The 21,536-nt window shown below is 42.3% G+C and overlaps 1 protein-coding gene across 3 annotated transcripts in view; it reads left to right on the top strand.

Moving 5' to 3' along the window:
• lrch1 (leucine-rich repeats and calponin homology (CH) domain containing 1) overlaps positions 1–21,536 on the top strand; it is a 211,844-nt gene that overhangs the window by 155,846 nt on the left and 34,462 nt on the right. For 2 of the 3 annotated variants that reach the window (XM_078559479.1, XM_078559478.1), the window contains exons 10-16: positions 1,025–1,092; positions 4,306–4,392; positions 5,993–6,088; positions 7,620–7,668; positions 8,868–8,909; positions 17,991–18,107; positions 19,630–19,671. In XM_078559479.1, the coding sequence (XP_078415605.1) occupies positions 1,025–1,092; positions 4,306–4,392; positions 5,993–6,088; positions 7,620–7,668; positions 8,868–8,909; positions 17,991–18,107; positions 19,630–19,671 (501 nt within the window). The remainder of the gene's footprint in view (positions 1–1,024; positions 1,093–4,305; positions 4,393–5,992; positions 6,089–7,619; positions 7,669–8,867; positions 8,910–17,990; positions 18,108–19,629; positions 19,672–21,536) is intronic. The other variant, XM_078559480.1, reaches the window with a different exon arrangement.

Raw genomic sequence — 21,536 nt, 5'->3', positions numbered from 1 at the left:
CCTCTTAAGTGGCAGCTGTTGAATCTAGTCCTAAATTGATCACCCTCTTGGGAAGCAATAATTTGCATGTCACGTTGCTTTTCAGCTGCCAACGTAATATTGCTTCCATCAATCAGTCCACGCACAGCTACCTATCTGAGATGTGAAAATAAAGAACATCCTTTACATTATAATCTCTGTTTTATGAAAAGTTTTGGACTTCACAGGAAACTTCAGGAAAGCTGTCGCAAATGCAGCTTAATGGGAATCCACTGTCTGGTTACAGAAGTAAAGCTCAGTAATGGTTTAAACACAAGATTGACCATTTCTCCATCCTCAGAGTCCTGCTTTCTACTGGAAGGTGTTATTTTCATATGATTGGCCTTTAAATACCAGTCAAAGTATTAAGTGGTGTGCTGTAAAACCCTCAGTTGTAGATGAGCCTTTAATGTGTTGGTGCTGTCCTTATCTTGTACATCTCCTCTGTACTGGATGGACCAGAAGTTCCACCCACAATTTGCAACGCTGTCACATCGACGCATTCTTTTATGTCTCTTGATTTCTCCTCTCCTATACACATCAAAATATCGGTATCGAAGAAAACAGCCAAAATATCATCTCCCAGATAATCATGTCCCACACAACATAAGTAGCAGCCTAGGTCAATATATGAGTATCCCAGTTAATTAAAGCAATTTCCCTGTGATATATGCTAAAAGTGGTTCCATAGATGTAAAGAGCACTGCTGTAAAGTAATGAGAGGGACAGTGGCTCATTTATATTTTACATGTAAATTATTTTGATAATACTAATTTAATCTACCTAGACCTGTTCCAAAAATTTCTGTTTGTCATTAATGTGGAGGGAGTCTTACTCCCACTAATCAGATGTTTTAATTTGTCAGCATTCATAGCCAAGATTAAAGGGTTTTTATGTGCAATTCAAGTTGGTGTTTATAACTGTATAAAATTATCAATCATTGTAGCTGTGCCTCTTAGGCATGCAACTGATTCTTTTTTTAGTAATGCTTATTACTTTTCCACAGGGCCGGGTGACGGAGCCTGAGGAGATGCTACGAATTGAGGAAGATTCAAGCTGGACAGTAGAACAAATGTCAGTAATTTTTATATATTGATCATGTTTATTTAGTGTTTCTGTCCTTCCCCTTATGACATGAGCTCGTGCTACAGTTCAGTGCCATGTGCACCTATATCCAGTACCTCACCCTCATCCTCTATTCAAACAGCTGGTGGTTCTTTTCACCATAGGGGTCAAAGCACTCCAGCCAAGGTCAGCTCACTCAGTATAGAGAAGGGATTTAACCAGGGAATATCCTGGTTGCATGGGTGAGTTGTTCGCTAGGCAGTATTTATTTTGCTTTTTTCCGTCTTATGGGCACAGTTCCCTAGAGTGACAAACAGGACCAGCCTTCATGCTACTGCATCTTTCCGGAACACTTCCATTTCGCCAGCCATTGAAAAGGGCAATATCGCGTTATACCTTGCCAAGATTAGACCACAGACTTGGGGAGGAATTTATTTCCTGACATGTGGGTCCTCCTCCCCTCCTCAAACCACCCCCCCCAAGCCACCACCAGTTCTCCAGCTGGCGGGAGTCCCATGTTGCTTCTGTGAGGGAGGCCGACGTGATTTAAGTGCTCTCAGGCACTTAACTAGTCACCATCAGGCCTCCCACAGGATCAAGGACTCCAGTGGGCAGAAATACCACCCCTGAGAGGTGCTAGCCAATCAGAGGCCAGCAACCCTCCATTACTGGCAGCACCATCTGGACTGATGGCCACTGCTGGTAATGTTCTGAGGCCTATCTAGAAGATCGCTGCTGGATCCCTGGAGACAGGTGAGTGGGGTGGGATGGGGGTGGGGTGGCATGGGGATCAGAGGCAAGAGCAGGGGCCATAGATTGTGGGGCACGGGGGTCAGAGGCAAGGATAATGGGGAGGCTTTTGGCAGCCGCCCCCTCCCCAGTGCCAGGTCCCTAAATCGAGCACGAGGGACACCCCTACGAGACCACAGACAAACCCAATAGGGATTGCTGGGTGGCCTTCGGGAGAGCATGAGAGCCTCATCAAATCCATGAGGCACATAAGTTCCAGTGGGCTCAGGGATAATTGTGCCAAGGTGGCTCATTAATGAACCTAATCGGCATCCTGCTGTCAAGGGTCAGGATCTCTGTTTTGGGACGTTTCCACCTTCGACTTATTTGGAGACAGTTTTCCTGACGCCGGGAATCAGACAGGGGTACTCCCACCTGATTCTCCCAGCACCCCACTGTCCTGCTGCTCCACTTAATTCTGCCCTTAGTTTCTTGTCTCCAATTTTATTATGTCAGTCGCTGGGTTGTGCCAAACATTTCGGTTGCCGAGGTAATCATTTAAAGGCTGAAATGTAACAGCCATTGTAATTGCTATGAAAATTTTTTGACGTCATACCCAACCACTTACCTTTTAAAACAAAAATAAAATTACCTGGAAATACTCAGCAGGTCTGGCAGCATCTGCGGAGAGGAACACAGTTAACGTTTCGAGTCCGTATGACTCTTACCTTTTAAATTTGCCCAACTTCACCCTTGTAAACAATCCTTTAAGAGCTGTTTCGAGGAGTTTTAATGCCTCCTTTCCCAGCATTGCTGGACCAATGCCAAATGCTAGTATGCACAAGATCATGCTCACTCCACAAAACCAGGCAAGGGCAGCTACTGAGAGTCAGGCTGATGCTAATAAATCACCCCCTGACCAGCACCCAATCAGAAGACCAAATTCCACCCACTGCTAAACTCCCTGCTTTTCATTGGAAACAGAGAAATAATTAAATTTTTAGACATTGCTTGGTGCAAGCACTGATATGTGACTGTGTCACATGAGATGGGACATGTTTTTATTTTTCAGGAAAACATTTTATTTAATTCATAAAAGCTTTGGGAACCCTGTGGATGAGGTTTCCTAAAAAACGTAAAGGCCGCTTGGCTTTTTTGCCCACCAACCGTGAGGTTGGATGGGCAGCGTAAACTTGACATTAATTACTTTGCTAATGGCCTCAATAGGCCCACCGAACGAAACATCACGAGACAGCGTGATGACATCAGGACGCACGCCCAACTTCACCGCGCGTCATTTTACTCGCTGACGTGTCGGGCCCGCCCCCGCACAACGAAAAATCCTGGCCTTGGAGCATTCCATGTTCAAATAATCTTTATGAAGAAGGAAAATTAATCTAACTTTACATTTTACTCCTCGCATGATAATCCTGAGTCTATGCCTTCTTGCTTCTGTATTTATTCGCTAAGCAATTTTCACCATCTCTCTTCTCTAAACCTCTATTAAATTTGTTATTAAAAACTTATATAAAACAGGTAGGAAAAAAATGGCAGAAGACCTTGACAATTTTATTGGGGAGGGTCTAGAGGTGGCAGATGCAGTTTAATGCTGTGAAATGTGAAGCTGTGTATCCTGAGGAAAGAAACACAGCATCACCAAAATGTTAATATTTTTAACTGCTTGGGAAAAATAAATCTTGAGGTGCAGATACACAGATCTTTAAACAACTGGAGACATAAAAAAGAAAATGACGTTCTGGGTTTTATGTACATGGAACTGAATATAAAAAGGAATGATTTGAACTTGTACAAGACCTCTGTTGAGCCACAGTTGGGACTGATGCACTTCTGAGCATCCGATTTTAGCGAGGGTATTAGGGTCATGAAAAGGTTACAGCAAAAATTCACTGAAATGATACCAGATTTCTTGGAACATGACTGAGACACTCCACCACTCACATCCCACTAATCCAAAAAGATCCATTTACACCCTACTTTTCACTCTCTATCCTGGCCCATTAATATTGTGTGCCTTAATTTTCATAATAAGTCTCTTGGCCATCTGTATAACGCTCACATTCTCTTTATCCAAAAATTCAATTTACTTAATATTTCTGGTCTTATATGCGTGCTGTTACTCCTGTAATTTTTATATGTTGACTCCTTTTTCTTCCATATGCTGTATATTCATGCATTTCATATAGTACAAGAAAAGCATTTGAAGCTAGTCACCAAAGATACTGATGGAAATGAGCTAGGCTTGCACATTCTGCAACTGTTGTACAGTACAGGCTGCTTATTGCTAATGGGAGAACCAAAACTATATCCTTACGTTAATCCCTGGAGTAGCTCAAAGAGACCCTTTAGGAGGAACTGTGCATTCTTTCCAATAGAATTAAAACATAATACCTTTGTGAAGAGCTACAGGCTTCTATATAATGTCACTAATCAAAAAATGGCTTTTTTGTTTTTAATATCACAATTCTGTTGCAGACAAAACACAGATCAGCATCTGGATACAGGACCAGAAGTGACAGAAAACATGAGTTTGCCAGGAAGCACAGTCCAGGAACAGGAGAGGTACTGCTTTGTATACCTCACTGAGTTTTACTTTGTGCTTTACGATATTCCTTGCCCACCTTCCAATTTCTCCTTATCCCTTCCTCTTCCATTCATTTTGTTCAAAGAACCTCATCTTTTCCTATAACCTAGTAGTTGATCTTTTCTAATCCTGGCCTTTTAAATATAGCCATTTTCTCTCCTACTGACTGAGCCGACTGAATCTTCTCACATTTATTTAGTACTATACCTTCCTCTGAAGTTGTGATTTGTAATTGTTTCAGAAATTATGAACTTCCAACCAATAAGGTGAATGTATGATGTGTATAGAAAGGTGTAATGAATAAAATGCTTATCCACATGCTACATATGTATTTTTCTGTGTGTGGGTGTTATGGTTTGGGTTTTTATGCTATATTTACAACCCAGGTTAATTGGCCTCTCCTGTAAATGGATCTCCAGCCTCTATGACCTGAGTTGCACTTTTACTGCCCAGTATCAAGATGAATGATAGCAAGACCCAGGGATCAAACAGAGACCCTTTGTCACCATATGATGATTACTGGAATGTGTCAGGTGCTACCACATAATTCTGCTCATATTCAATAGCTAGAATGAATATACACTCAATCCAACTGAGATTCAGGCTACAAAGCACTAGACCAATTTATTGACACAGACCAGGCAAATGAACAGTATTCAGTATAAGCTGTGTATTGTTTTGATGTATCGTAAACATAAACAAAGACATTTTCCCAGTTATCTTACAACATAACCAGATGCCTGAAAATGGTTGGTTACTTATTACATGGAAGAACACTACAACAATCAGACTACCTCCAGCATTCTGACTATAGGCTGACGAGCTGAAAGAGAAGTACCCCATCAGAAGCTTCTGGCTATAGGACCATCCACCTAAAAGGTGACAGGCAATCATTGCCCCGTCTGTTCTCACAGCTGTGAGACATGAGTGTCAATCAAAATCCTCCCTCGCACTGAAATACATGTTCTTGTTTGTATATTGTGGCCAACAATTAATAAGAAGTAACTGATGGACTAACAGACAAAATGCGTAATTTTTCTGGAAAGTGAATGTGCATATTTAAATATGTATGCTGTAACTATCAAGTTGCTACTATCCTAAGCAAGTTGTTCCGTTCCTTCAAAGCTACCATTTCAACTTGAGTAATGTGAAATTGACCTGCATTTCCAGTGAGCTGTTTGAGTGTGACCTACATTTTTATTATGCGCAGTGTGCAATTAAGTTGACTCATTTTGTGTGTGAGAATGTCCTTCACTTTGGTTGTGAGCCGTATGAGAATATCCTCCATTTGGAGTGTGAATATGTGAAAATATCCTCCATTTGGAATGTGAGCATGTTCCTCAGAGGTGAAGCTGGTTTCTTAAATGAACAGCTTCCGTACACTGAGGAGCACCTGACATTGTGATATGTTGAAGAGGCTTGATGAGAGATTTTCAGTCACTTTGTTGAATATTCAAAAATAATCCAATTGATTTAAAAAATGATTTCTAAGTTGCATGAAGCAACTCGCAATTGTTGTGATGAACTAACACGACTATTAATTTATTTAAAATGTTTTTGCTTTTTTTTGCCACTCAGGTTGAACCTGAATTGTATGGACGGTAGTGAAGTGCATCTATATCCTTTGGAATTGGAAACAGCAGCCCCTTTAGAACTTAAAGCATCCGCAGTGAAGTAAGTTCTATTTTCTTTTCATTAATACCAACTTATGATTTGACAGAAGAAACAAAGATTTTTTAATTTGTTGTATTTTCTTCTTTGCCTGCCTGTCCTGTAGGTGTTTGTTTTTTCCTTTGCAGTGAAAATTCTACAAGTGCGATTCAGTATTTCACTCTGTTTCCCATTCTTCATATCTGAATAACCTTACCGAGTCTATTCTGCCATGACACTGCCACAGGGTCACTGCAACTGAACCTGATCCTGTCCTCAGCTGATGACCATACGCATACTTCTAGCAGGGGGCTCACTCGTAATTGGAAACGGCAATGTCGATTTTCTATTACCAAACCCAGGGACAGTGAGGCCGTCTGTGACTACAGTGGCTGAAATCAGCATGGCACGGGAATGGAAGCTGGAGCCTTCCCTGTCTGTATGTCTCAGGCACTCGTTAAATAACCCAAAACAATTGGGGAACCCCAAACAAAACGTTCCATTGCAAAGTGAAAGAAATCATATTGAATGCTTTAAATATGGAAAGGGAAAAAAATAAACTCCTCAAATGAAAAGAACAGTCCAAATCTTTTATGTCTCTCATAAAAATGATACGCAGAAAGAGACCTGGTCCATCCAGCCTGTGTCTCACATTTGTGATGCCTTATTCAGCGCAATACAGACATTTCTCAGCCTGCCTGGGCCCGTGGAATCTCCTGAGAGAGGCCAATAGATAAACAGATTAAAAACAAAGGCCAATTAGAAAACAAAACTGGAAAATCCCATTAGCTGTTTAAAACTAGCCCAGAGTTCTTGTTGGTCGTGATTTATGTTACACAACTCTTCCAGGATTCTTATGTAAGGTGACCCAACTGGAAACTATTTGTTTTTGGGCATGACCAGTCAGCCACATTAGTGTCTTCTTACCATACTCTCTCGTTTTTAATTGGGGACGTGCATGGCTTTAATATTTTAGTTTGTTATTTGGCATCTTTAAAGTTTGAGCACTAAATTTAATAATGACCATTTCTATTCAGATCTTGCTTTGTTTGCTGGTGTTTGTACAAGTGTCCAAAGTTGATCATTTGGAATATTTGTTTTAAACTGTTGAACTATTCCCTTTAGTTTCTGCTTTTTTGCTCTGGATGTGACCATCTGCTGAGGCTTAGCTGAATGTGACTGTAGTACAGAAACTGCTGTATGCACCAGTGATGTCTCAGTATAACTCTTCAGTTATGTTCAAGAGATTGGCTCTAATATGATACCATCAAATTATTTAAGACCTCGGGCTTGTTTTAAATTTTATCGGCCGAAATTCATTTTAAATTTAAATTAGATTAATATGGTGAGAACTGGGTTATGTTTCTTGAGGTATAAATGATTATGTAATAAATGATTATTCACTCTTGAATTTGATTGCTTTTCACTCTTCTTAAGTTCTTAAAAGGTAATATCTATTTATCATTTTGCTTCTGCGTATTATCCGTTTGGAGAGTAATGCACAAGCCATGGCTGACACTATAGCTAAATATGCTTCTTCTTCCATTCATTCCAGTGGGCAGACACCAAAAATTAACTCTACAGTGAAGTTCTCCAGTTACCAGGTGAGGAAGAAGAATGTAGGATATCTATTGATGGATAAAAGGAGTTCATAAGTTTGTAACATTCAGAATTAATAGGGAGAAATAACAGCAAAATTATACAAGCAGGACTGGAATAATTTAACAGTACATGTGGCAATCAAAACCTTTGTTCTGCTCTGCTGGCTCAGCTGGTGTCCCAGTGAGAAGCTTAGCCGTAATTACTGGGATGTTCCAGGTCTGGGCTGGGTTAGTGAATCTCGGTACGAGTGGCTGTAGGGCTTGTTACTGAAGGCATTAGTTTATCTGGGTTAGGAAAGGAAAATCATCCAGTGTACCAGCTTGAAAGTGTCGTCCACCCTTGTGTACTGGATGTGAGGACAGACCTGATGTAGCTGTGATGCCTAGTGCAGTAGAATAGTCTGTTAACAAGTTGCTGTCAAAATCATTAATGATCACTTGGGCGATTGTTGTTCAAGGAGCTATAAAGAGACAGCTTGCATAGAATAGGCTTATATTCCCTTGAGTACAGAAGATTAGGGGTTGATCTCAATGAGGTGTTTAAAGTGAGTAAAGGATTTGTTGATGTAGAGAGAAGCTATTTCCTCTGGTGCGGTTGTCAAGAACAAGGGAGCCATAAACTTAAAATAGGAGCCAGGCTGTTCAGGGGTGATGCCAATAAGCACTTCTGCATATGCAGGGTAGGGGAAATCTGCAACACTCTCTCCCAAAATGCTGTTGAGGCTGGGTGGAGTCAGTTGAAAGTTTCAAAACTGATAGATTTTTGTCAGTTAAGTGTACTGAGGGTCATGAAATCAAGGTGGATCAAGGGGTTAAGATCAGCCATGAATGGCAGAACAGGCTGGAGGGGTTGAATGGTCTACCCTTTTTAATATGTTCATGCAGAGCAAAATTGAGAAAGGGCTAATACCTCCAGAAAAAAGGGAAAAATTAATAAGGGGCAGTGTGGAGGAGTATTTTGTAGTTTATAATTGAGATGTCATCAACTTCAGTACAGGGACTGGGTACAATGCCGAAAGTGAGAATAGGCATTCAAACAGTGCATTGTATGTTTGTTCAAACTATATATTGCAATGATTATAAATCTAATTATTGTCAGTGATGTGTTGTAAGTATGGATTTACCTCCACTGTGAATGAGAGCAGTGTAATGCAGATTTTAATTTTCATGCTAAAGCAGCTTTCTTCTGTTCTCACTTTCAGGCTCTTGCTCCATTTTGTGTAGATGAAGATTCTTCACCTGAGGTCATTCATTCTATTCCATAATAATTTCTTACCATGTTAACTTTGATTCATCTGTTTCTCTATATTACTAACCTTTTCCAAAAGGAAATACTACCACTGTATGAAAGTAGGTGCAAAATAGTATAGTGAAGACCTTTCTCTCCAATTGCATCACTTGTGAGCTTCAGAAGGATAAAAAATTATTGTGAATAATAATATATGATCGCTTAACACCCCTCTGCTATCTAATGGCATTATAAATTCAATGCACTGATTAACAGGGAGAGGGGAACTTGATACAAGCAAGTTAGGCAGTGGCACAATTATGCCGTTAAAATGATTATCTTTTTATAGTTGAAGGCTATTCTCTTTATGATACCAAGTGGACTCAAATTTATGACAAAGAATTAAGAGGGAGGTTACTTTGATCAAACAGTGGTTAGTTTGTGGAGTTTTCTGCCACGACCTGCTTTCTAAAGCAAAGTCTATAAATGGTTTTAAAAGAAAATTCATTGCTTGATAAAGAGGAGTATTAAACACAATGGGGAGTGAACAGCAGAGTAGGATGAGATCTCACTTTGATAAAGGTACTAGCATAGACATGGGGCTGAATTTTTTGCCTATCGGGTGGGCGGGCCCGACCCAATCTCCGGTGGGCGGGGAGCCGATCCCTGCCGGAGAAGCGGGCCCCACTGCCATTTTAATTGGGCAGGCCAATTAAGGTCCGCCCAGCGTGACGTCCGCCGGGAAGCGCTATGCGCTTCCTGTGCGGGCAGGGGGATTCCCCAAAAGCAAGAGTGTGCTCTTTCGCACATGCGCATGAAAGAACGCACATCTCCCTGAGGCAAAGTGCTGCCTCAGAGAGATCGCTGAAAGGTTTTCAAACTTTAAAAATAGAAAAATAAATCATTAACATGTCCCCCTCATGTGACAATGTCACACGAGATGGGACATGTTAATAAATTGCAAAAAAACTTTAATAAACTTTTTTAAAACCAACATGAAACCTCATCCCGCCGGTGGATGAGGTTTCATGTTTTTTCAGAAGCCCGCTGGGGCTCCTGGCCTGCCCGCCAGCCTTAAGGTTGGATGGGCAGGTCCTTTAATTGTTTTAATTATTCTGTCAATGGCCTCAATTGGCCATTGACAGGTCGGCAGGCGGACAGCTGATCGTGCTGTGCCCCCGCCTTCCTGAATATTTAAATGGGGTGGGATGATGTCGGGGATTCCCCCCAACATCATCCCGCGTCACTTTCGCGTCAGCGAGCGGGCCCCGCCCCCCTCTCGCCGATGGAAAAATTCAGCCCATGATGTCTGTGGGGGAATGTGACTCAGTAGCTTGTGTGGTAGGTGATCTGCACACCATTGCCCTGGATAATGTGTGTGACTTTGAAATGGTCAGCTATTGAGTCACAAGGTGCTGCAGGATAAAGGAATATTAGTGCTATCTACCCATAATATTGTTAAAATCATATGTCTATGTTTTCTTTATTCTCCATGGGATCTGGATATCATTGGTAAAGCCAGCATTTGTTGCCCATCCCTAATTGCCCTTGAACTGAGTGACTTGCTAGGCCATTTCAAAGGGCAGTTAAGAGTCAACCTCATTGCTGTAGGTCTGAAGTCACATGTAGGCCGGACCAGGTAAGGATGGCAGATTTCCTTCCCTAAAGGACATTAGTGAATCAGTTGTTATGACAATTGATGATAGTTTCATGGTCACTATTAATGAAACTAGCTTTCAATTCCAGATTTATTAATTGAATTTAAATTCCACCAGCTTCCATAGTGGGATTTGAACCCATGCCCCAAAAGTATTAGGCTGTTCCTCTGGATTACTAGTCCAGCAACATTACCACAATGCTACTGTCTGCCTGAACATTTCACATCCTGTCAATTTCCTACTTAAGGTGGGGCAGGTTTTGACTATAGTGTGACAAGTTTACCTGTGCGATTTCCATATAATGCTGGTTTAAAAATAAGGACGGAATGTAAAGCATTAAAATTGGAATGAGATTGCAACCTCACACCCTGGCCCAGTTATTCCTCTGATCTCTAACTCCCCCTTACCTTACGCTTGACCTTGACTGTCCAACAGGTTGTATTGTAAAATGTTACATATTGAATTTTTCCAGATTTATACAACAGGCAGTAGATTATGTTGGTGATTAAGTTCTTCAATTGATTAGATTTTCAGTGTGCAGATTTCTTTGTGCAGTCTCTCTTTATCTGGTTATATGCCAGGAAAAGATTTTCTCAGCACAGCTGTTCATGTAGGTATTAACGTGTAAATTATTTAAATTGAGTTTAAGGGTTTAAACTAGAGTGGCAGGGGGATGGGATCCTGAGCGGGGAGACACATGAGGGAAACAAAAATAGAAATGAAAGATAGAAAAGTAGAAAGCAAAAGTGGAAGGCTGAGGGAACAAGGGCTAGCAGCAAATAGGGCCATAGTACAAAAAAATGTGTAAAAATGTTAAAAACACAAGTCTAATGCACTGTATCTGAATGCACAGAGCATTCTCAATAAAGTAGACACATTAACAGCTCAAATAGATGTAAATGGGTATGAAAAGACTGAGATTACGGAAACATGGTTGCGGGGTGATCAAGACTGGAAACTGAACATCCAAGGGTATTTGCTATTTAGGAAGGACAGGCAAAAAGGAAAAGAAGGTGGGGCAGCATTGTTGGTTAAGGATGAAATCAGTGCAACAATGAGAAAGGATATTGGCTCAGAAAATCTAGATGTAGAATCAGTCTGGGTGGAGTTAAGAAGCAACAAGGGCCGGAAAACATTAGTGGGAGTTGTCTGTAGGCCTCCAACAGTAGTGGGAAGGTATGGGATGGCATTAAACAGGAAATTAGAGATGCATGTAACAAGGGTGTTACAGTAATCATGGGTGACTTTAATCTGCATGTTGACTACGAAAACCAAATTAGCAATAATATTGTGGCGGATGAATTCCTGGATTGTGTACGAGATGGTTTTTTTTAGACCAGTAGGTCAAAGAACCAAGTAGGGAACCGGCTACCCTAGATTTGGCATTGTGCAATGAGAAGGGTTTAATTAATAATCTTATCGTGCAGGGTATTTTAGGAAAGGGTGACCATAACAAGCTAGAATTCGCCATTAGGATGGAAAGTGAAGTAGTCCAATCTGAAACTAGGGCCGTAAATCTAAACAAAGGAAACTGCGAAGGTCTGAGGGGTGAGTTGGCTACGATAGATTGGGGAACTTCATTAAAAGGAATGACGGTGGATAGACAATGGCTAATATTTAAGGAACCAATGCGTGCATTGCAATAGTTATACATTACTTTCTGCACAAAAACACAGCAGGTAAAGTGGCCCAGCCATGGCTAATAAAAGAAATTAAGGATAGTATTAGATCCAAAGAGGAGTCATACAAAGTTGCTAGAAAAAGTAGCAAGCCTGAGGATTGGGAGCAGTTTAGAATTCAGCAAAGGAGGACCAGGAGATTGATTGAGAGGGGAAAAATAGAGTCTGAGAGTAAACGTGCAAGGAACATAAAAGCAGAAATGGGAGAATTTATAATAGAAAACAAGAAAATGGAAGAACAATTAAACAACTACTTTAGTTCTGTTTTCACGGAAGAAGACACAAATGACTTCCCAGAAATGCGAGGGAACCAAAGGTCTAGTGAGAAAGAGGAATTGAAGAAAATTAGCATAACCAAAAAAATAGTGCTGGTGAAATTAATGGAACTGAAAGCCAATAAATCCCCAGGGCCCGATAATCTACATCCCAGGGTACTAAAGAAAGTGGCCATAGAAATAGTAGATGGGTTGGATGTCATATTCCAAAATTCTGGAATAGTGCCGGCAGATTGAAGAGTGGCAAATGTAACCCCAGTATTTAAAAAAGGAGGGAGAAAACAGGGAATTAGCGTAACATCAGTAGTAGGGAAAATGCTAGAGTCTATTATAAAGGATGTGATTACAGGCCACTTAGAAAATATCAACGGGATTAGACATGGATTTATGAAAGGGAAATCATGGGCAGAATTTTGCCCTGGGTGTGCGGGGGCGGGTGGGAAGCCGACTGCCACCCGCAATTGGCAGCGGACCGTGATTTCATGCTGGCGGGCCAATTAAGGCCCACCAAGCGTGATACGCGAGTGGCAGCTCTGAGCACTGCTTGTGCGGGCAAAGGGAGGAGGGCAGGCAGGCCTAGCACGAACTTCGCGCATGTGTGCGAGAGAGTGCTGAATAATCTCCCTGAGGCAGCTCCGTGCCTCAGGGAGATGAAGAGAGATTTTAAAAAACCATAAACAACAGAAAAATGTAATAAAACATGTACCCTAATGTGACTGTCACATGAGCAGGGACATGTTTTTAAGTAAAAAATAAGGCTTTTATTTGTATTTGCTTTTGGAAACCTCATCAACCGTTAGGTTGAACGGGCAGTGAAAAATTAACGTCAATTGATAACTTAATGGCCTCAACAGGCCTTTTAATTGTCAGAGGGAGTGCTGCCGTCTCCAGTGTGTGCCTGCCGACCGAACTATTGCGCGACCACGTGTTGATGTTGGCATGCTCGGCCAACGTCATCACATGTCATTTCATGCTCAGTCGGGTCGGGTGCGCGTCCACCCGCCAAGCTAAATATTCTGGCCCATGTTTGACAAACCTACCGGAGTTTTTTGAGGATGTAAATAGGATACAGAAGGGAGAACCAGTGGACGTGGTGCATTTCAAATTTCAGAAAGCTTTTAATAAAGTCCCACATAAGAGGTTAGTGTGAAAATGGGATTGGGGGTGATATATTGGCATGGATTGAGAATTGTTAAGAGACAGGAAGCAGAGAGTAGGAAGAAATGGCTCTTTTTCAGAGTGGCAGGTGGTAACTGGTGGGGTACGGCAGGGATCAGTGCTTGGGCCCCAGTTATTCAGATTATATATATCAATGATTTGGATGAGGGAACCAAATGCAATATTTCCAAGTTTGCTGATGACACAAGACTAGGTGGGAGTGTGAATAGTCAGGCAGGCGTAAAGAGGCTTCAAGACAATTTAGACAAGTTGAATGAGTGGGAAAATACATGGCAGATGCAGTATAATGTGGATAAGTGTGAAGTTATCCACTTCGGTAGGAAAAACAGAATGGCAGTATTATTTAAATGGTGTTAGATTGGGAAACACAGAAACAGAAAATAGAAGCAGGAGTAGGTCATTCGGCCCTTCGAGCCTGCTCTGCCATTCAATATGATCATGGCTGATCCTCTATCTCAACGCCATACTCCTGCTCTCTCCCCATACCCCTTTATGCCTTTAGAGTCCAGAAAACTATCTATTTCCTTCTTAAATATATTCAGTGACTTGGCCTCCACAGCCCTCTGTGGTAGAAAATGCTACAGATTCACCACCATCTGAGTGAAGACGTTTCTCCTCACCTCAGCCCTAAATGGCCTACCCCATATCCTGAGGATTTGACCCCTTGTTCTAGACCCCCACCAGCCAGAGGAAACATCATCCCAGCATCCAGTCTGCCCAAATCTGTCAAAATTTTATACGTTTTAATGAGATCCCCTCTCATTCTTCTAAACTTAAGTAAATACAGGCCTAGTCAGCCCAATCTCTCCTCATAAGGTAATCCTACCATCCCAGGAATCAGTTTGGTGAACCTTCGCTGCGCTCCCTCTATAGCAAGTATACGCTTTCTTAGGTAAGGAGACCAAAGCTGCACACAATACTCCAGAGGCTGCGTCTTCTGGGTGGGAGGCGGGGCCCGCTTGCTGACGTGTAAAATGACATGGGGTGATTTCAGGCGTGCGTCCCGACATCACCCTGCGTCATTTAGATTTTCAGCCAAATCGGCTGCGCGTCTGCCAAACTGTCAAAGGCCTATTAAGGCCATTAAAAAAGTAATTAAACTGATTAATGGACCTGCCCGTCTAACCTTAAGGTTGGTGGGCAGGTGAAGAGCACGGCGGCCTTCAGAAAAACATGAAACCTTATCAACGGGCGGGATGAGGTTTCATGAGGGTATTAAAATTTGTATGAAATGTCTAAATAAAAGAAATTGACATGTCCCATCTCATGTGACTGTGTCATGAGGGGACATGTCAGGAATATTTTTTTCTGCCTTTGATGAAATTTTGAATCTTGAACCGATCTCCCTAAGGCAGTACTTTGCCTCAGGGAGATCTGTGCCCTCTTTAGCGCGCATGCGCCGCCTGCTTGCACCTGTTCTCGCACAACCCCCCCGACAGGGGGGAAAATGCTGCCCCAGGTGTGGTCTCAGCGAGGCCCTGTACAGCTGAAGTAAGACATCCTTGCTCTTGTACTGAAGTCTTCTTGCAACGAAGGCCAACATACCATTTGCCTTCTTAACTGTTTGCTGCACCTACATGCTTGCTTTCAGTGATTGGTGTACAAGGACACCCAGGCCCTTTTGTACATCAACATTTCCCAGTCTACCACCATTTAAATATACTCTACCATTCTGTTTTTCCTACCAAAGTGGATAACTTCACACTTATCCACATTATACTGCATCAGCCATGTATTTGCCTGCTCACTAAAATTGTCTAAATCACCTTGAAGCTTCTTAACATCCTCCTCACCACTCATATTCCCACCTAGTTTCGTATCGTCAACAAACTTGGAAATATTACATTTGGTTCCCTCATCCAAATCATTGATATATATTGTGAACAGCTGGGGCCCAAGCACTGATCCCTGCGGCGCCCCACTCGTCACCATGTGCCATTCCGAAAAAAATCCATTTATTCCTACTCTCTGTTTCCTGTCTGCTAACCAATTCTCAATCCATGCCAATATATTACCTGTAATCCCATGTGCTTTAATTTTGCACACTAACCTCTTATGTGGATCTTTACCAAAAGTTTTCTGAAAATCCAAATACGCCACATCCACTGGTTCTCCCTTATCTATCCTGCTAGTTACGTCCTCAAAAAAACACCAGCAGGTTTGTCAAACATGATTTCCCTTTCATAAATCCATGTTGACTCTGCCTAATTCCATTGATATTTTCTAAGTGCCTGTTATCACATCCTTTATAATAGACTCTAACATTTCCCCTACTACTGATGTTAGGCTAACTGGTCTGTGATTCACTGTTTTCTCCCTCCTATTTTAAATGTGGGGTTACATTTCCCACCCTCCAATCTGCCAGAACTGTTCCAGAATCTACAGAATTTTGGAAGATGACAGCCAACACATCCACTACTCCCATGGCCACCTCCCTTAGTACCCTGTGATGTAGGTTATTAGGCCCTGGGGATTTATCAGCTTTCAATCCCATTAATTTCTCTAGCCCTGTTTTTTTAGTAATACTAATTTCCTTCAGTTCCTCCTCCTCATTAGTTCCTCAATTACCTAGCGTTTCTGGGAAATTATTTGTGTCTTCCTCTGTGAAGACAGAACTAAAGTAGTTGTTTAATTGCTCTTCCATTTCCTTGTTCTCTATTATAAATTCTCCTGTTTTGGACTGTTTTGCTTTCAGACAGGGCTGATCTTAATTTAACTATTAACACATTCTGCTATTTTGCTTTCAGACAGCAATGATCTTTATTCTGCTATTAAGCTTTCAGATGGCACTGATCTTTATTCTGCTATCGACACCTACTCTGGACCAATGCTCCATTCCTTTATGACTACCATTCCCACTCTCCTTGCCCCTTGTTCCATGACACCCTCAAAATTCAATCTCACTTGTCTTCACCTGTCGTTTTCTTCTTACAAACTTCTAGAAGCTTTTACAGTCCTCTTTTGTGTTCCTGGCAAGTTTACTATCATAATTGATTTTTCCCCTCTTAATCAATTCTTGGTCCTCCTTTGCTGAATTCTTAACTGCTCCCAATTCTCAGGCTTACTACACTTTCTAGCAACTTTACATGACTCCTCTTTGGATCTAATACTATCCCTAATTTCTTTTGTTAGCCATGATTGGGCCCCCTTTCCTGTTGTGTTTTTGCGCCATGTTGGTGTGCAGAGCGACATGGGTGTCCATGTAGACCAGTCACTGAGAGCAAGCATGCAGGTGCAGAGATCAATTAAGGAGGCAACTTGTATGTTCATTGCAAGAGGATTTGAGAACAGGAGCAAGGATGTCTTACTGCAGTTGTACAGGGCCCAGGTGAGACCACACCTGGAGTATTATGTGCAGTTTTGGTCTCCTTACCTAAGAAAGGATATACTTGCCATAGAGGGAGTGCAGTGAAGGTTCAACGGACTGATTTGTTTAATGGCAGGATTGTTGCATAAGGAGAGATTGGGTCAACTAGGCCTGTATTCACTGGAGTTCAGAAGAATGAGAGGGGATCACATTGAAATGTATAAAATTCTGACAGGTTTGGACAGACTGGATGCAGGGATGATTTTTCCCCTGGCTGTGGGGGGGCAGGGGGTGGTGGGTCTATAACAAGAAGTCACAGTCTCAGGATACGGGGTAGGCCATTCAGAACTGAGATGAGGAGAAACTTCTTCACTCGGATGGTGGTGAACCTGTGGAATTCTCTACCACAGAAGCCTGTGGAGGCCAAGTCACTGAATATATTTAAGAAGGAAATAGATTTCTGGACACTAAAGGCTTCGGGTATGAGGAGAAGCGGGAATATGGTGTTGAGATAGAGGATCAGCCATGATCATATTGAATGGCAGAGCAGGCTCGAAGGGCCGAGTGACCTATTCTTGCTCCTACTTTCTATATTTCTATGTAATTTATTTGTGATTTTTTGTGTCCTTTGTGGATAGAGCTGGCATTTCTAAAGAAGAGTTTTCCACTTAATGGATCACATATAAGAGGATTCCTCTTCATCTAAGTCTCAAACCAGCACCCTTTATTGTACCAGTATGAATTATGTTTTCCTCATGCAATCCAATTTTCAAGTGAGATTGCCAAGTTACTACAGTTTGGTGTTCTAGCCAAGCCCCTTCCAAGGAATGAACTGAAAATGCCGAAGGATAAAGCAGTCAGCCAGGAGAGGAAGCTGGTGTCTTATTGTTCTGGGTTGAGGACCAGAAGATCCTCCTTAGTTTTTGACTCTTTCAAATTGAACAATATATCCATAAGAATGAAACCCGTTTTAAGGGTGAGTGTTCCCTTTTATTACAGACGGAAAGCTCTGCCTTGGAGCTAGAGTTTCAGAGGAAACGTGAAATCATGCTAGAGAGAGCAAGGCATGAAGCTGAGGTGGCATCTCAACGGTTGGAATGGCAGAAGTCCAAGCAGGTGCTACAGTCATTTGATACCTATATGTTATTGAAAGCTCCAGAAAAGGCTATTTAACCCATCAGCCCATTCATCTAGTGCCCATGTATGATTTATCCCTCTCCAGTACATCAAACCCATGTGTTGAAGCCCTACTCCCAGTACCTCCATTCCAAAATAATTAAGCTGTGCTATTGGTGCCCATATATGTTAATCATTTCCTCAACAGAAATAAAATACAGCTTGTTACTTGACACTAAACCTTTGCCAGGAGGCTGACCCAGATAGAGATTATTCTCTCTAGCTTTGCTTGAGACTTGTTACAGTAGAGCTTCTGTTCTCCATGGCTATATTTATTATCCAGATCAGGTAACTTGCTTACTACAGTTATATCTGAAACTTTCATTGTTTTAGTGCTTCAATGGATGTCTGGGCTCTTAGCCAAGAATAAAGGCCTGGCTGAGAGCACAGAAATTCATTAACTTGTTGAAATAGCTGCACCCCAGGGATAACACTGCTTGATTGACATCTCAGGCTCTCTGAGCTATGCTGTCAATATCACAATGTTTATTTACATAAGATAAGGAGGTTTCAGATGCTTGCAATTTCTGCCATTGATACTTTAAAGGGTCTGGATGATTGATACTTCTATTGATCTGTAGTAAAAAGGAGATTTTTTTAAGAAAGTGGAAAGTTATCAATGAAAGACATTTTTAAAAACTTTTTTAAACACATACTACTGTCATTATAGGGTTCATTGGTTCTATACAGTGTATAGTGGATGAATGGGCATGGAAGTGCCACAGTTTGGCATGGGGGGAATGAGGGTCCAAAGGGTTTATTTGGGGGGCATAACTTGGCATGAGGAGGATCTCTTAAACTTACCTTTCAAAAGGTTCCCTTGTGCAGACTGTGGTTCATGACACCTCTGAAGTGCCATGAACCACAACTCTTTGAAAAGCTGGCCTGACTCTGTGAAAATTGTGGAGTACTAGGACATACCTATCCCTGCACCAGAGCTGGCCAGGTCTGGACTGCAGGTGTGAGCTTGTGACCCAAACCACTCCACGCTCTTAAAAGGCACTCCTGAAAATCAGAAACCCCGGGAATCCCGGATTCAGGACCCACCCACCGTTTTTAGATGTCTCCTAAATCATCCCAATCCTGTAAAAATCCAACGCCAAAAATCTGTCCATCTCAGCCTTGGATATTGATGATGGAGCATCCACAACGCTCTGGGATGGAGAATTCCAAAGATTCACAACCCTTTGAGTGAAGAAATTTCTCATCTCAGCCCAAAATGATCAGTCCCTTATTCTGAGACTATGCCTGCATTGCTGAGGCATCCTGTTTCCCTTGAGAGAGAAAAATACTAAAGTCAAATGTTTCTCTTTCCATTGTTTATTTTTTAGCTGACTGGATTTCCTTAGAATTGATTTTGTCTTTTATTTTCCCCCAGTGCAGGATAATTTGGCAGTGTGTTATTTTTACAATTGAATGTTTTAAATGCTGTGCTTTTTTAACATGCATCAAACTCTTCCAGAATACGAATCAGAGCCTGGAGAAGAATGATTCTCAAAATGAGGTAATTGTCACAAGGGAAAGCCTGTGTTGAAGGTTATTTCCCTCCTGTTTGAACTATGCATCCCATACGTCCTGGGGAAGCTCAGAACCAAATCTGGAGCAGTAGAGCAACAGTATAAAATGAGTTGGTGCAATCAAAAAAAAACTGTGTTTAAGCATCCCATCTGAGAATAGAGCCATTATGGATATCAGTATCCCCTGCTGATGCGTTGTGTTCCCAGACTGCATTTGTTTGGTTGAGATAGCTGTTATAGTTTGATCATTTCCCAGCAATATTTCTTTACTTCATGACTGAGCAGCAGTGGTTTTATAAGCAGATCAAACCTCCTATGAACCAAGACCTGTACCAGATTCATACCTTGTGCTGTTTAGTATGTCTAGGCTTTATTGTGGCTTCTTGCACATTGTGGGGTTCCCACTACCTTTGTTTTTTTACACTAATGGAGAAACACGTCCAGTCACCAGCTCAATGCATGCAGCCCAAGATTATATGGTCAGTATTGTTTAAAAGAAGCAAACGGATACGAGATACGAAAGTGTGGTAACTAGACTTGCGCAATATGTAAACTATTTTAAGATAGAAAAGCCATAAATCTTTATATTACTTTTTAATTATCTGCTGAACAAGCGACCCTGAAGGAAAGTGTGGGTTTGGGGGCAAGGGGTAGGTGGGGAAATGCGCTGTGAGCCTCACGAACCATTCTTAAACTGCTTCATGCATAGAAGGAGAGCGAAGCAGGGAACAATAAAACACTCTGACTTTAAAAACCATGGGCAGAATTTTACATTCGGTGTGTGGGCGTGGACTCGATACGTAAAATGAGGTCCCGACGTCACTGCGTACCATCGCAATATTTCAGTAGGCGGGCACGCTATGAGGACAGAGGTGCGCCCGCCATTAATTAACGGGCCAGTTAAGGCCCTTGAGGTACCAATTGTGGAGTCTCATAATCAGTTGTCCACTGTTGTGTCCAGCTGGAGACAGGAGCTCTGTTCAGGCGTGCATTGACTTTCATTCACTACCGCACTGACGAGGCCAGCCAGGCAGAGCGAGCCAGAGGCTTCGCAGTGATGGCTAGGTTTCCCCGCATCCAGGGTGCAATCGACTGCACACATGTGGCCGTCAAGGCACCAGCAGGTGAGCCCGGTGCCTTCGTCAACAGGAAGGGATTCCACTCCATAGTATGTGACCTTAGGATGCAGATTCTGTAAGTCTGTGCAAGGTACCCAGGCAACTCCCATGAGGCAGAGACACTCCCAGGTGCCGAGGCTCTTCAGTGCTCCAGCCCGGCTGGATGGATGGCTGCTGGGTGACAAGGGCTAACCCCTCAAAAGGTGGCTCATGAAGCCTCTCCACCATCCAAGAACAGAGGCTGAGCAATGGTACAATAGGAGTCATGCCTCCACAAGGGCTGTGGTAGAGAGAACCGTTGGTCTTCTCAAGATGCGCTTCCAATGCCTGGACCGTTCAGTGGGCGCACTGCAATACCTTCCAGATCGTGTGTCATTGATAGTGGTTGCATGCTGCGCTCTCCACAATCTGGCGCTGGAAAGGGGAGATGCAATGGAGGAAGGAAGATGCTGATGCAGTCCAGTAGTCCATGAGTCCAGTAGTGAGTCAGGAGAACGCTGAGGGGTTAGACGCTGACCTGGGCAACCTCCAGGGAGGCAGGGACACTCAGGAGGCTTTGGTCCAACATTCCTTCAGCTAGCCTGCCAAAGATGAACCACCACCACATGCCAGGGCTGCAGGCTCCATACTCAATACCTGACAGGAACATTTGCTTGGTGAACAACATGCACTATGTGCCATTTCAATAAAGCTCAATGACAAACAAGTCACTCATAACATTTGGGTTACCCTTC

The sequence above is a fragment of the Cetorhinus maximus genome, chromosome 16 (genome assembly GCF_964194155.1).
Source record: "Cetorhinus maximus chromosome 16, sCetMax3.hap1.1, whole genome shotgun sequence".
Lineage (NCBI taxonomy): Eukaryota > Metazoa > Chordata > Chondrichthyes > Lamniformes > Cetorhinidae > Cetorhinus > Cetorhinus maximus.
This window is presented reverse-complemented; position numbering and strand designations above follow the sequence as displayed.